General features: G+C 47.9%; 1 protein-coding gene across 1 annotated transcript; it reads right to left on the bottom strand.

Moving 5' to 3' along the window:
- Positions 1-3,466: 3,466 nt before the first annotated feature.
- On the bottom strand, positions 3,467-15,486 carry CTRL (chymotrypsin like). Its single transcript, XM_056862805.1, has 8 exons — positions 15,426-15,486; positions 13,978-14,081; positions 8,300-8,379; positions 7,191-7,193; positions 7,050-7,128; positions 5,884-6,064; positions 5,232-5,365; positions 3,467-3,628 (listed from the first exon to the last, which is right to left on the bottom strand). Exons 1-8 carry the CDS (start codon positions 15,484-15,486, stop codon positions 3,467-3,469), a joined length of 804 nt encoding a protein of 267 aa, XP_056718783.1.
- Positions 15,487-15,895: the final 409 nt, after the last annotated feature.

Here is a 15,895-nt window from a genome sequence, read left to right as displayed (position 1 = left end):
TTAAGGGAGACTCAAACTGACTTACAATCACCTTCCCTCCCCCTCCCCACAACAGACACCCTGTGAGGTAGGTGGGGCTGAGAGAGTGTGACTAGCCCAAGGTCACCCAGCTGGCTTCAGGTGGGGAAACCAACCCGGTTCACCAGATTAGCATCTCTGCCACTCATGTGGAGGAGTGGGGAATCAAACCCAGTTCTCCAGATCAGACTCCACTGCTCCAAACCACTGCTCTTAACCACTATACCACACTGGCTCTCTGGAAGAGCACCCAGGAAATGGGAGGGCCGGAACAGAGGAGTCCACACTGAGTTTCATGTGCTGCATTTGCAGCTCTAGCAGCCATTTGAAAGGCTTCCCAAGTGCCTGTGCCACATGGCTTAGTCCAAATATTACTCCGCGTGTGTTGCCGACCGGCGCCTTATGTAAACCTCTGGGTTTCTTGCCTTCCGAAATCTAGTGTCAAGTTGCTTCCTGAAAGCAGAATCCAAACAACCACACAGCCGTAATTCGTACCCAAACACAGCTTGGCACTTATTTCTTGTATGCCCACCTGTGTGCTTTATTGCAAGTTGCTTTTAAACCACATTGAACCACAAGGTGGGGGGGCTGTCAAAAGCCACCAGTGGTATGGGGTAAGGACTTTGCTCAAATGAGAAAATAAAAATCTCAGTGGGCGTATTTAAGCTCTGAGCAGTTCTCTGAATCCTGAATCTCATATCTGTTGCTTCTAAGCAGAGGCATTTCAAAGAATGTGAAACACAGGATGAGAAGTCTGTCTTAAACATTGAGGGTGTGACTCGGACAGCCCCCCCCATGAGTGAAAGATCCATTGCTTCCCTCCGCTTTTTTCGTCATGCTTCCTCGTGTGTGCCTCAATTGCCTCGATGTCATATGGTGAAAGGTTTGTATACTGTTGTGGTAAACGGGGGTTCGGGTTAGGGTTAGACAATACAAACATCTTAAAATTGGTGGCTTTCAGATTTTCTACATGCCAGGGACCCTTTCTAGGTCATCTAGAGAGAACGTCCTGTACATCCGTGGGAAACCCCAGCCCCACACAGAAGTTTCTGTGGGTATTTTTTAGGACACACCTTCGGCAAGGGGTGTTAGCCAGGCCGGGTGAGCTTTTTCTTTGCGCTGTGCATGGACCCAGACATATGACTACATGATGTTGGGGAGGGAATCTAGGGACCCCTGGTTTCAGACCTGTTCAGTAGGTGATGTGACAGGCTTCAGAGCCTCTGCCAGTCAGAGTAGGCGGCTCTGACCTTGGTGGGCCAAGGGGCTGACTCAGTAGAAGGCAGTTTGATGCGAGCAGATGATTTGGAAGCTGCAGGTTGACATGAAGGTAAAGTTCTGACTCGTGGCAGGCCGTCGTTCTCCTCAATGCTGCACAAAGGTGACCCTTGGACTGTGGACCACTCCATTGTGACATCCTCCTGTCCTTTGGACTTTTTTTTGTTAGGACCAAACTGTGCCTTTATGGAAGTCTTCCAGTCTGCAGGTTCTGAAGAACTTGCCGTGGCTTTGTGAACATGAGTATTCTCCCCCCCCCCATTGCCTTTTCCACGTGTTTTTTCCCATCAGTTCTGGACCCATACCTCTTTGGTTTATCCCCTGATTTCCACACACGTTTTTGTGCCTTTAGTTTTCTCTTCATTCCCCCCCCCTTTTTTTTCCCTGGATCTTTTGAGACCACTTTTACCTCAAGTGTTTTTCTGGAATCCGATTCTGAGTTGCCTTTTTCCTCATGCATAATGTTTCTTTGTCCCGCCCACTCCCACCTACGTTTTGATGATTGGACTCTGTTGGTCAAACCACTGTCTCTCCTCCTCCCCCAACCCTGAAGACAAGTGGTTTCATTTTATTTTTGAAAAATGGCACTAAAATATCGATATATTGCTAGAGCATTGTAACAGTAGGCTTATCAGGTTCTCTGAATTCCCAGCTTTTAATTTTAAAAAGTCTCTAGCGACTTCCCTCGCAGAGATATGCCTTTTCCCTTATATCTCTGCAAGGGAAGGGGATAGTGGATTACTTTTTTAAAAAATGAAAGCTGGGAATTCAGAGAGCTTGCTGAGCTTATTGTTACAACATCACCAGTGACAACAGCACCTGCCTTTGATGACTGATATTTAAGGCATGTGCGGAAGAAAATAAACTGACTCCACAACTGTGAAAATGCAGAGGGAGGGCAGACTTGCAGAAGAAGTGTGCCCAGCCGATTCCAATGCTTGTGGATTGACTGTCAAAAAAATCAGGAGTAAGTCAAGAGTGCGGAAAAGCCCCAAACTGGGATGGTTTCACGTCTCTCCTTCCTTCTTTCTTAGTGGGTCGGTGGTTTTCTTTGTGTCTCGACCTATTCACGGCTGTAATATTTTTCTTTGGTGCCTCCCTCTCCCCATTTTTTTTATTTTACACACTATGGAATCTCTGTTTTTAGGATGTGATTTGATACATGGCAATTAACCTGTAATGTCAAAATTGGTATATAGAATTATTTATTTTGTATATTCCGTCCGTGTAAATGTGTATGTGTATTGTATGTGCATTCAATAAATGTTGGCTCTCACTCAGTGGCTGGTGGAATGCATTTGGCTGGTTGGCTGTGGTTGCGGCATCTTTTTAACGGCACACATCATGGCAGCTTTGTCTTCAATGGGAAGGTGCTAATGTACATTTTTGGGGAGTTCCAGGCATGCTTCATGAAATCGTCTTGGAGCAGAGCAAAACTTCTTAGCCTAAGGCCCATTTCTCTGATCAATTCTTGGTATTTCTGTAGTTTGCTCTGACAAGATGAAGTGTTGACAGGACACAAAATAGAGTGCTTATTCAGGAATCTGATGACACCTTAAAGACAGACAAACCTTATTACAGTATAAGGTTACATGATTCAGAGCTCACTCCATCAGGTGGAATACATGTTGTTAGCCTTTGAAGTACCACTGGACTCCCAGTTTAATTTTGTTTCAGCGGACTAACTTGGCTAGAATTGTTAGAATAGACTGCCCACATTTTGCTTGTGTGGAACCGGAAACAAAGGGGCTTTACTGGTTTGTACAATGTGAATGTGTTCTAGTATATGTTTACTAACTGGTCAAGATAGCCAAAATGTGATGGACGGGTTTTCAGCACCTCTCTAGATGTCTTGCTGTCATTTCTGGAGGTTGGAATTGATTCCTGGGCTCCCACTGTCGGCTGCAAAATGCTACAGCCACTGGAACTGAGTTCCAAACTGTGTTGTGGGCATCCGAATAACCCCCCCCCCCCCCCGGGAATCGTGTGCAAAGGGAAGGGCAAACCAACGTCAACAAGAGCCTTCATTTTTATTTCTTTCCAATGAAAGGCCTGGCTGCTTGCTTCAGATTTCATCCGGGTTCAGATGTGCTGCTGATCTTCAATCCCCTTCTTAAACAGGAATAATCTCTGGTGACGTTAGTCCTGCTTTGAGTTCCACTGGGTGCAATCAGTTTCTAGCGATGACTTGGTCTATCCAGCTGCGGAATTTGGAGACGCGAGTGTAGGCGGCGGGAGTCCGGACATTGCAATTGGTAGTGCCCCAGGACACTATCCCAATCAGGTTCCAGACTGAGCCTTTCATGCACACGAGGGGACCTCCAGAATCACCCTAGAGAGGGGGGGAGGAGAGAAGAAGAGTTTTCCTTAAACTTATCTAAGAGAGTCCTTACTTAGCTCCCAGATGCATGCCGTTCTCGTGTTTTGGTATCTAAAGCCATTTGGGTAGGAGAACGAGCTACAAGCTAGGGGATGGTTGACTTTTCACATTTAGCTTCCTCTCTCCCTCCAAGGAACTGAGGCTAGCATCCAGGGGGATTTACTCCTGTCTCCTGCTCACAGCCCTGTGGCTTGAGAGTATGTGGTGACGTCCATGGTAAGGGAGCCACAAAAAATGCATCCGTGGCAGCAGCATCCAGAAGAATGGGCATGTGCGGGAATGGCATCCTTACACACCTGTTCCTCAATCACTCAGAAGGATTGGAAATGTTTGCAGAGGATAAGCTACTATTTTTTTTCCCCAATTTATAACCCGCCCTCCCCGGCCAAGACCAGGCTCAGGGCGGGTAACGTCAACCAGGACACATCAATTATCAACAATAAAATTCATAATAATTCTAAAATTAAACAATAAAATCCAATTAAACCTTTAAAACTCCAGATGGTGCCTAATTTAACCCATAGTGCCCGGAATAAGCAGCAGGTTGTCCCCCCTCCAATTAACGAGTAACACAGAGGTGCGGGGGGCGGGGGTAGGGAGACCAGCAGAAGATGATACCCGCAGCTGCCCTCAACTGTAGGCCTGGCGGAAATTACTAGCCATAATAGCTTCTGGGGTGTCAAACATAAGGCCTGTGGGCCATATCCGCCCCCTTGAGAGCTCTTATCCGGCCCTTGAGCCAGCCGAGGCAGCCACCGCCCCCCCCCCCAGTCCAGATCTGGGCTGTCGAGGCATGGCTCGGCCCAACCAAGTGACATTTATATCATATCCGGCCCTCATAACAATTGAGTTCGACACCCCGAGCTAAATGGAACATCCGTGTTCAGAGGCACCATCCCTCTTGGCTTAGGTAGTAGGGCCAACGGAGAATGGCTGTTGCCATCATGAGCTGGTTAGAAGCTTCCAACTAGCCACTGTTGGACATACATCGCTGGGCCAGATGGGCTTTTTGATCAGATAGGCACATAACCCTTATGCCTGTGTAAATGGGTGTAATAATGATCAGCGCCACAGCACTGGGTCACTAAGAGGGCTTCTGAAAAAGAGGAAATTGCTGGAAAGGGGTCTCAGGATTTCCCATGCGTTTAGTCAGTATTGCGAATTGTAAAACTAATTGCGCAAAGCTGAGGCAGAGAATGGAAGGTGGGTTGTGAAACAGGATTTCCTGTATTGTCCTCTCATCCTTGGGGAATCTGCTCTTTGCACAGTAGTAGAAGAAGAGTTGGTTTTTATACCCTGCTTTTCTCTACCTTAAGGAGTCTCAGAGTGGCTTACTATCACCTTCTCTTCCTCTCTTCACAACAGGCACCTTGTGAGGTAGGTGGGGCTGAGAGAGTTCTGAGAGAACTGTGAGAGGCCCAAGGTGGAGCAGTAGGGAGTCGAACCCAGTTCTCCAGATTAGGGAGTCGAACCCAGTTCTCCAGATTAGAGCCCGCTGCTCTTAACCACTACACCACCCTGCCCCGCCCTCTTTTGCTTACAGTCACACCCTTACCTGGCAGGAGGAGGCACCAGCGCCCCCGGCGCATACCATGGAGCTGGTAACTCGATTGCCCCAGTATTGCTGGCACTGATTGACCGTCACCAGGGGTATCGCCACCTGCTGTAACTTGGCTGCTGGATTATTTGCTGGGGGGAAAAACAAACCTCAGGCATCGAAAGGGCAGCCTCCTCAAGAGAACACACACACCCCGTGCCTTCATCAGTCCTGTTACCATCTCTTTGTTATCAGAAGTACATGTACAGAAGTACCTTCACCTACCCTTGGTGAGATCCCTTCCTCTTCCCTCCACCCCCAGACCCTAATCTGCAGCTGTTGATACTTCTGTCTTAGGTAGATTGCACACATGCCGATTCTTCCCTTCTGGCTATGTTCTGACATTCAGATGGCCATCTGTCAGCAATGCTGATTCTATGACCTTAAGCAGATGATGAAAGGGAGGGCATCTTGGCCATCTTCTGGGCATAGAGTAGGGGTCACTGAGGGTGTGGGGAGGAGGTAGTTGTGAATTTCCTGCATTGTTCAGGGGGTTGGACTAGATGACCCTGGTGGTCCCAACTCTATGATTCTAAGCCTGGGTTGCATTTATTCTCTTTTCCTGCACGGCTATTTCCCAGCCTGATTCCAGGCCAGCTTCCCCACATACCGACGCCACTAGTCCGCCCCCAGCCAGTGGTGACGCATTTCAGCCCTTCGGGCAGTGTCTCTGTGGCAGAAGCCAGGCAGACGGGAGACACGCGGGTGTTGAGCTGGGCAGGGGTGGACAGCTTCAACAGGGTGATGTCGTTGTTGAGGGTTCTGGAATCCCAGGAGGGATGGGTGATGGCCTGAAGAAAAAAAAACCAACCAGGAGGTTAAGTAGTATGTGCTTAAAGGTCTCCTCCTCGGTCTTCCTTCAGTGTTATAAACTGGCCAGTGTAGGGCATCCAAGTGTTTGTTGGGGGAGGGGGGGAGTAATAGTTGCTAATTGCTTGGGAATTGATGAGATCATGCCCTGTTGGCAGATATACTTAAAGGGAAGGGCTGTGGTTCAGTGGTAGAGCATATGCTTAGCATACAGAAGGTCACAGGTTCAATCCCCAGCACCTCCCATTTTTTTTAAGGATCAGGCCATGGGTGATGTGAAAGATCCCTGCCTGAGACCCTAGAGAGCTGCTGCCAGTCTGTGTAGACAATACTGGCTTTGATGGACCAATGGTTTGATTCAGTATAAGGCCACTTCATGTATTAATAATTGCCAGGGACATTCTTTGGAGCCTCATGCCTTAGTGAACTCCAGACTAGACTATTATTATACATTCTTTGTGAGACTACTCCTGAATACAATTCAGAAACTTCAACCGATGCAGGATACCACAGCCAGACTTCCACCTGGTGTTGTAAGGTTGGTTAATGCTGGTTTCCTGTCTATTTTCAGGACCAAGTTCAAGGTGATGACCGTGGCTTATAAAAGCCCTAATAATCTATATCAAAAAGCATCCATTTCCATAGTAGCTTCCCTATGGTTTTAAACAGAGAGGCCTTGCTTCAGGGTGCTTCTCACAAGAAATCCATGGTGTACAGCAAGGCCTTCTTGGTGGTTGCCCAGAAATCTAGAATGCCTTTGCCATGTGAAGTTTGTTTGGCTCAACCTATTCAGTGTTCTAAAGGATGGCCAATTAATTCTGGTGTACTGTGGCCTTTTAACACTTTGTGCTTTCCGATTTACTTATTGAAATTATTTTGACTTTAATGTACCATTATGCATTTTTATTTAAAAATTCCAGATATTACCCAAAAAAGGGGGGGGCGAACAAGATGTAACTGTCTCACCTTGGCTATCTTCTTCACCTGGACTTGCTCTGCATTGGAGCTTCGATCATATTCTCCAAGGACAACAACATGTGAGAGGCTGAAGGAAGAGAGAATTGCTTGTGAGGCTGCTTGCTATTATGACCCTCTGTAACTGCACACCTTCTGATGAAGGAGTGTAGCTAAAGGAAGCCCTGGTACTGAACCTCATTCATTCACTGGAATGAGTGTTGTCTTTTGACTCAAATTTGAAGGTGAAATCGCTTAGCAGAGCTATGCTGCTGCTGCATTTGTCCCAAGAATGCCAATTCTTATATTGGGATTATTTGCTTGCATTGAAACCATGGAGAAATACTGGTTGGATTTAGGGATGCCAGCCTCCAGGTGAACCTGGGGATCCCCCGGAATTACAACTAATCTCCAGACTGCAGAAATCTGTTCCCCTGAAGAAAATGGATGTTTTGGAGGGTGGACTCTACGGCATTGTACCCCCCTGAGGTCCAGTGGTGTAGTGGTTAAGAGCGGTGGATTCTGATCTGGAGAACCAGGTTTGATTCCCCACTCTTCCACATGAGCGGCGGAGGCTAATCTGGTGAACTGGATTGGTTTCTCCACTCCTACACACGAAGCCCTGACCTGGATGGCCCAGGCTAGCCTGATCTCGTCAGATCTCAGAAGCTAAGCAGGGTCAGCCCTGGTTAGTATTTGGATGGGAGACCACCAAGGAATACCAGGGTTGCTGTGCAGAGGAAGGCACTGGCAAACCACCTCTGTTAGTCTCTTGCCATGAAAACCCCCAAAAGGGGTCGCCATAAGTCGGCTGCGACTTGATGGCACTTTACACACACACGTACACACACGAAGCCAGCTGGGTGACCTTGGGCTAGTCACACTCTCTCAGCCCCACTCCACCTCACAGGGTGTCTGTTGTGGGGAGGGGAAGGATAGGCTGGTTTGAGTCTCCCTTAAGTGGTAGAGGAAGTTGGCATATAAAAACCAACTCTTCTTCCTCTTCCTCCTCCTCCATCATCATCATCATCATTCCCAAATATCCAGGAGCTTCCCAACCTGGATCTGGAAACTCTACCACCACCCCCATCCCCAGCCGGTGGCCAGGGGGGGGCTTGGAAGCCTTAGTTGGATTCCTTCTCTGAGATTTATCATTCTCCCTTTCCCATTCCAGGTGGGTTTAAGTGTCCAGCTATGCAAAAAATAAAAACACTTTTGGTTACTCTCAGCGCTTTGTCAGGGAAATCAAGAGTTCTTCTCACCTTGGGTTACAGTGAGCAGCGGTAACCACCCAGTTCTCGTTGATCAAGGAACCTCCACAGTAATGGGCACCAGAGCTCGTCTGGAAAGAAAGAGTGAAAGAAAGGGGAAGGAGGTGCTAATGAACTAAAACAATAGATACTCAGTCTGGAATTGACATAATTGGTTCTTTCAGTTTGTACAAACTGCTTGGGCTCCAATATTTTCTGCGTCATTAGGCAATTGTGAAATTAAGATAATGAAAAAATATTAATGACTGTAGGCTTTGGTTACAAAGGGAAAAGCAGTAACTCCCCGCCCCCCAACTAAGCTGAGAAGTAGAAGCTGTTGTAAAACAACAAAAGCAAAAATTGTAAGACACAGTAGTAGAGAGAAGTAGGCCTTTTGGTGACTGGGACTTGCGAGTAAACATATCGTAGAAATTTGCCCATGGGAATGGGCATGCAGATTTCATGAGGGATGTAGTGCTACATTAAGTGCTGTGTGGAAATTCTGTTTTAATTTCATCTACACTGTGCAGATGACATGGTGCCAGAGGAATATTGTTTCTTCACCGCCACAATGTATGCTTTAGATTGAAGACATTGTTTTGAACATCACAATTAACGGGGAAAGCCCATGCTCCTTCTTTGTTTCTTCTCTACCCTGCTTCTATTTAGGGATGGAGTCAGAGGGCTTGGACTGCTCTTTTGTGATATCAAGCCAGTATGGTAAGAGCGTTGACTAGGATCTTGAAGATCTGGGCTGTTCCCACACTATTTCCTCTGGGTGGAAAGCAGCATGACCCCGCTTCATTTCGGAGCTTCCATACAACATTGTGCTGTTTCCAAACATGGCTTGTAGTTAGGATTGCCAGGTCCTTCTTTGCCTCCAGCGGGAGGTTTTTGAAGGTGGAGCCTAAGGAGGGTGGGGTTTGGGGAGGGGAAGGATTTCAATGCCATAGAGTCCGATTGCCAAAGTGATCATTTTCTCCAGGTGAAATGATCTCTGTTGGCTGGGGATCAGTTGTAATAGCAGGAGATCTCCAGCTACTGGTTTTGGGGGCAGAACCTGAGGAGGGCAGGGTTTGGGGAGGGGAGGGACTTCAATGCCATACAGTCCAATTGGCAAAGCAGCCATTTCCTCTAGGTGAACTGATCTCTATCGGCTGGAGATCAGTTGTAATAGCAGGAGATCTCCAGCTACTACCTGGAGGTTGGCAACCCTAGTTTCAGGAAGGTCCAGATTCTCATCTGGTCAGCATTGACAGGGGAAAGCGGAAGGGGGTGGGGAGGGGAGGGGCAGAGACTGGCACTGTGCCAGTGGTGCGTGGAAGCTGTTCTTGCCTACCTCTAACCCATTTGCTGCTGCTTCCACTGTGGGTGGGGGGGCAAAACTTCATGCCCCTTTGTAGAGCCAGCCCTGGGTTCAAATCCCCACTCACTGTCTCACCCTAACCTACCTCGCGGGGTTGTTGCAAGGATAAAATGGGGAAGGGGGAAACCATGCAGGCCACCCTGAGTTTCTTGGACAATCTATGGGATAAAAACGGACATATAGATATCCTTTTTATTCTGGATTTTGAGTCAGCTGCAGTTTCCATTGCCCAAAACACTGGTGGTTTCCAGTCCTTTATTAGGAAGTGGCCCTTGCAAGGTATCACAGTAAGCAATCGGTATACATCCGTGGCTATTCTAGTGCACTGACGTAAATCTGTGCATGGTTCACATTTGGGTTACCTGGCAACTGTTCACCTCTATCATTGATTTCCCTTTCTGTAAAAAGAAGACCTTTTGCCCATAAAAATCTGTGCTCTCCATTCTCTTCACATTCCAGTTAGTCTATTGTCCCATCTACCTAGGGTTGCCAACCTCCAGGTGGTGGCTGGAGATCTCCCACTATTACAACTGATCTCCAGGCGACAGAGATCAGTTCACCTGGAGAAAATGGCCGGTTTGGAAGGTGGACTCTATGGCATTATACCCCATTGAAGTCCCTCCCCTCCTCAAACCCCGCCCTCCTCAGGCTCCACCCCAAAAATCTCCAGGTATTTTCCCACCTGAAGCTGGCAACTTTACATCTACCACCTTCAATAAACGTTAAGTGAAAGATTTAATTTTATTTTTTCAAGAGCTGCATTTGATTCCATACTGAGCCACATTTCGCTCTCGGGCTGTAGGCTGCTGACCCCCGGTCTCCTTAAAGATCGTAAAGTAGTAGCAGGGAGTAGCTTCATTAGTAGGGTTGCCAGGTCCCTCTTCACTACCAGCGGGAGATTTTTGGGGCAGAGCCTGAAGAAGGCTGGGTTTGGGGAGGGGAGGGACTTCAATACCATACAGTCCAATTGGCAAAGCAGCTGTTTTCTACAGGTGAATCGATCTCTGTCAGCTGGAGATCAGTTGTAATAGCAGGAGATCGCCAGCTAGTACCTGGAGGTTGGAAACCCTATTCATTAGGGCAAACTAAAGCGTCACAAAAGAGTAAGCAAGCTTTGGAGTTTGCTTCTTCGGGCCAGGGGTTAAGCGAAACCGAAATGGGGTGCGGGGGCAGGAAAGCTGCAGCTGGGGCTTGGAGCCCGTAGACTGTAAGAATCTAGCAGACAGAGCAGAGGAGGTTTGGGGCAGACTTTTAATTAAGAGGGTCGGCTGGCCTCGCAGCCGAGGCTTCTGGGACAGACGCACACAATGGCCGTTCTCCCTTTGAAAATATAAAGGCCAGCAGTAATTCAGATTCCATTAATTGGAACACATGAGTCCCTTGTCAAGCAGACAGCAGACGTCTTTGTTGGTGGCAGTGCATTGCCCTTGACCCAATTCTTGAGACTCTCTGCTGCCTTGGATAGTTTGCACAATTTACGGCGGAGTTGTATGCTGTGTTTGTCCTGTCTTAGCCCACTGGGCCAAGAGGAGACTAGTCCTGTGTAGGATCATAGTTATGAGAACGGTTTTGTGACTAGGGTTGTCAGCTCTGGGTTGGGAAATACCTGGAGATTTTGGGGGTGGAGCCTGAGGAGGGCGGGGTCTGGGGAGGGGAGGGACTTCAATGGGGTATAATGCCATACACTCCACCTTCCAAAGCAGCTATTTTCTCCAGGTGAACTGATCTTTGTCACCTCAAGATCTGTTATAATAGTGGGAGATCTCCATCCATCACCCAAGGATCTCAGGATCTTCACGTCACCTTCTTACCCAATTGGGGTTGCCAGCTCTGGGTTGGGAAATACCTGGAGATTTTGGGGGTGGAGCCTGAGGAGGGTGGGGTCATAGAGTCCAATTGCCAAAGCGTCCGTTTTCTCCAGGTGAACTGATCTCTATTGGCTGGAGATCAATTGTAATAGCAGGAGATCTCCAGCCAGTACCTGGAGGTTGGCAACTCTATACCCAATCCTTCTAACTAGAGATGCCGGGGACTGAACCTTGGACCTTCTGCATGCAAAGCAGCTCCTCCGCCACTGAGCCATGCTCTCATAGAGTTGCCAGCTCTGGTTTGGGAAATACCTGGAGATTTTGGGGATGGAGCCTGAGGAGGTTTCGGAAGGTGGGGGGACTTCCATGGTGTATTATGCGATTCAGTCCACCTTCCAAAGTGGCCATTTTCTCCAGGTAACTAATCTCTGTCACCTGGAGATCAGTTGTAAGAAGCCTGAGGAAGGCAGGGTTTGGGGAGGGGAGGGACTTCAATGCCATAGAGTCCAATTGCCAGAGGGGCCATTTTCTCCAGATGAACTGATCTCTAGCGGCTGGAGATCAGTTGTAATAGCAGGAGATCTTGTTGTGATTGAGTAACCTCATTCTGACACACAAGCTACACGCATACCCAAAGAAGCCGCTTGTCAGTGGTCTCAAACCCCCTCTCTCGTTAGCATCAAGCAAGCAGGCGTACACACAAACATTCCAAAGGCTGGAGTGTTTCCTCTCACATAAGGGAACAGCCTTACTCCCCCCTTCCCTCCCCTCCTTTAAGTTTTGTTTCTCCATGTAAGGGAACAATAGAGGTCTATTCAGTAGATGTAGCAATGCTCACACAGGCGGGGTAGAGGCTAATGACGGTGCAGTGACAAGCTACATCGAATGCTATTGGAATGTCAAATGTCTATAAAACCTATTGCATTGTCTTTCCCCCCGTGTGACAAGACTGCAGAGCTCATTAGTCTGTGTCTTGGCTCACCTGGTTATGATTCCTTGATCAATAAAGCAAGCCGTTAGCTCAAATCCAGCCTCCTGCCCTCATTGATCCATTGGACTCTATGTTAATGGGGGACTACGACCACATCAGTCTCCAGCCACCACCTGGAGGTTGTGTAAAGCTAACCCCAACAGGGAAAATATTACAGTCACTCAACCACTCAATATGCTAATAATTTTCATATATATAAATTTTATAAGAATGAATAAGGCTTGGCTTCCTGTCCCGAAAACCTCCAGACTAACAAAGACTACAGTCCAAAATAGCCATGTGGATTAGCTTTGGATTCCACATGTTAACAGATCACTTCAGGATACAATGGTTCCACGTTAACATACCACACCCTCATTAGCACATTATCTTGATTCTTACAGGACAATGATTTGCACATTACCTTTAATACTTTGCAGGACAACGACTCAGCTCAAACCCAACCCCCTTCTGACTATATATTACTCTTCCTACACACTTGACACTGAGAGACACTGTCCTTCAGTGTTACTCCTCTGAAGATGCCTGCCACAGCTGCGGGCGAAACGTCAGGAAAGAAAGTACCAAGACCACGGTCACACAGCCCAGATAACCTACAAGCACCAATTTTTATAAAGTTCCACAAACAGTCGATCACTGCGATATCTTATCTACACACGAAAAATATCCAAGCACACATAAAGTATTACAATGGGATATACCCAAGTATTTCAGCACAATATAATTATAGTTTAACAAACAGTGCAGCCTCACAGCCTCACAATTGAGGAAAAGGAATAAGCGCACAGAAAACGCCCTGAATAATGAAGGAAGAAAGCACTTTGGGAGAGAAGTACTCCAACTGTATTCCTCCAGCACTGTTTGCTAAACTATAATTATATTGTGCTGAAATACTTGGGTATATCCCACTGTAATACTGTATGTGTGATTGGATATTTTTCGTGTGTAGATAAGATATAGCAGTGATTGACTATTTGTGGAACTTTATAAAAATTATTAGCATATTCAGTGGTTGCGTTACTGTAATATTTTCCCTGTTGGGGTTAGCTTTATACAATTTCCTATCAGTACCACCTGGAGGTTGGCAACCCTAAAGATTAGAGCAAGATATTGTCGAAGGCTTTCACGGTCAGAGTTCATCGGTTCTTGTAGGCTATCCGGGCTGTGTGACCGTGGTCTTGGTAAATACCAAGACCACGGTCACACAACCCGGATAGCATACAAGAACCGATTAGAGCAAGAGTTTAGGCAGGCACTTCTTCTCCTGCCTGTTTCCCACACACACACACACACACCCGCCCTGTGGTCCATCCCCCACCTCTTACTGTGGCTCTAGGTATGCAATGCAGCAGGCAGATGAAAGAGACAGGTGGCATGTGTGTGTTTGTGTGTGTGTGTGTGTGTGTGTGTGTGGAACCAGCAGGAGAAGTTGCCACGTCCCTGTCTTTAGTGGCTGCTATTTTTCTTTATTCCAGGCAGCAGAAGCACATCCTCCCTCCCCCACAAAAAGATAAAGCAATCTTACTTGCAGCGAGACCTGCCACGGCCAGGAGCCTGGAACTGCATTCTCTCCATTGACAATTCGCTCGGTGTCCCTCACATTTGGTCTGATCGCAGGGACTCCACAGCCTAGGAAAAGCAACATGCAGGGCAGGAGTTAAAACAATCAGCAGCCTTGTTATGTTTTTGTAGCTCTGGTGGTCCACAAAACATCTCCTAGGGCTCCATGAAGAGACTGGAAAGAAAAATACTGTCATTCGGTTTAGTATATAGGTAAGGTAAAGGTAAAGGTCCCCTGTGCAAGCACCGGGTCATTCCTGATCCAGGGGTGACGTCACATCCTGACGTTTATTAGGCAGACTTTGCGGGGTGGTTTGCCAGTGCCTTCCCCAGTCATCTTCCCTTTACCCCCAGCAAGCTGGGTACTCATTTCACCGACCTCGGAAGGATGGAAGGCTGAGTCAACCTTGAGCCGGCTACCTGAAACCAACTTCCGTTGGGATTGAACTCAGGTTGTGAGCAGAGCTTTTGACTGCAGTACTGCAGCTTAACACTCTGCGCCACGGGGCTCCTTAGTATATAGGTGCTAGGTGAAAATTAGAGCTCCGTGACGAATTTCTCTCCTGAAAAGTGCTCCATGACTCACAAAGGTTGGGAACTGCTGCCCTAGAGCATCCTACTGTGAGAGAATGCAAAAACGCTACCATGGGAATGGAACGGTGAGAGGTTTTTATCCCAGAGTTGTCGTGCCTGTCTGTGCTTGAAGTTGGAGCATAAGCTTAGTAAGGACACAAGTCATATGAAGCTGCCTTATACTGAATAAGATCATGGGTCCGTCAAGGTCACTACTGTCTACTCAGACTGGCGGTGGCTTTCCACAGTCTCAGGCAAAGACCTTTCACTTCACCCCTACCCTAACCTTTTAACAGGAGACACTGGGGATTGAACCTGGGGTCTTCCACATGCCACACTGAGGCTCTACCGCTAAGCCATGGGCTCTTCCCAAAGATGCCAGGAAGTCCCCAAGGCAAGGATAGGAAGTTATCTTCCCTTTCTATTGAATTGCGAGAAAACTGGGCAGAATGGCCTGCAGGGAGGGATATGTAATCAGGTGTGTTCTGGGTAGAGTGGAACTGAAATAATAGCCTGCTCATCTATCTTTGAGCCCCATCAGTTGTGAACAAGGAAGCAGACTAGGGTTGCCAGATCAGGGTTGGGAAATACCTGGAGATTTTGAGGGTGGAGCCTGAGGAGGGCAGGGTTTGGGGAGGGGAGGGACTTCAGTGGGGAAGAATGACATAGGGTCCACCTTCCAAAGCAGCCATTTTCTCCAGGTGAACTAATCTCTGTCACCTGGAGATCAGTTGTAATCCCAGGAGATCTCCAACCACCGCCTGGAGGTTGGCAACCCTAAAGCAGACCCAAAAGGTGGCCGAGTCTGGAGGTGGTAAGAGGCTGACAGGTGCAACTCACCCAAGACTGTGCCAAGGAGGGTTAGGTAAGCAGCAGCCGCAGGTGCCCACAGCAAAGTCATTTTGGTTAGAAACCCCAGGGAGCTACAGATTGCCCCCGCACCACTTATTTTATACTGGCACAGGGTTGGCAGCTGCACTTGCCTCCCCCAGACCTTGAGCTGATAACAGCAGTAGGCCAAATTTAGCCCGTGCCGTGTGCAGGTGCTGTGCCGTGAGGTTTCCTTGCCAGAACCACAGAGCGAGCGACAGCAGCTGTGGCCCGTAACTGCCACATCGTCAGGGCGGAATGGGAGACCCGAGTTCAAAACTAGTCTCTCTGGCCTGGGAGAGAAAAATCTGCGAGTCGAGATAGTCTATGGAATGGATACCATGGAAGTCCATGTGCAAGTAGAAGCGTTCGCCATCGGTTTGCACTAAATGAGAGCTATTGCATCCCTACGATCCTTTTCTGCATGCACAAGGCATAGT

Source organism: Euleptes europaea, chromosome 17 (assembly GCF_029931775.1).
Source record: "Euleptes europaea isolate rEulEur1 chromosome 17, rEulEur1.hap1, whole genome shotgun sequence".
NCBI classification, from domain to species: domain Eukaryota; kingdom Metazoa; phylum Chordata; class Lepidosauria; order Squamata; family Sphaerodactylidae; genus Euleptes; species Euleptes europaea.
This window is presented reverse-complemented; position numbering and strand designations above follow the sequence as displayed.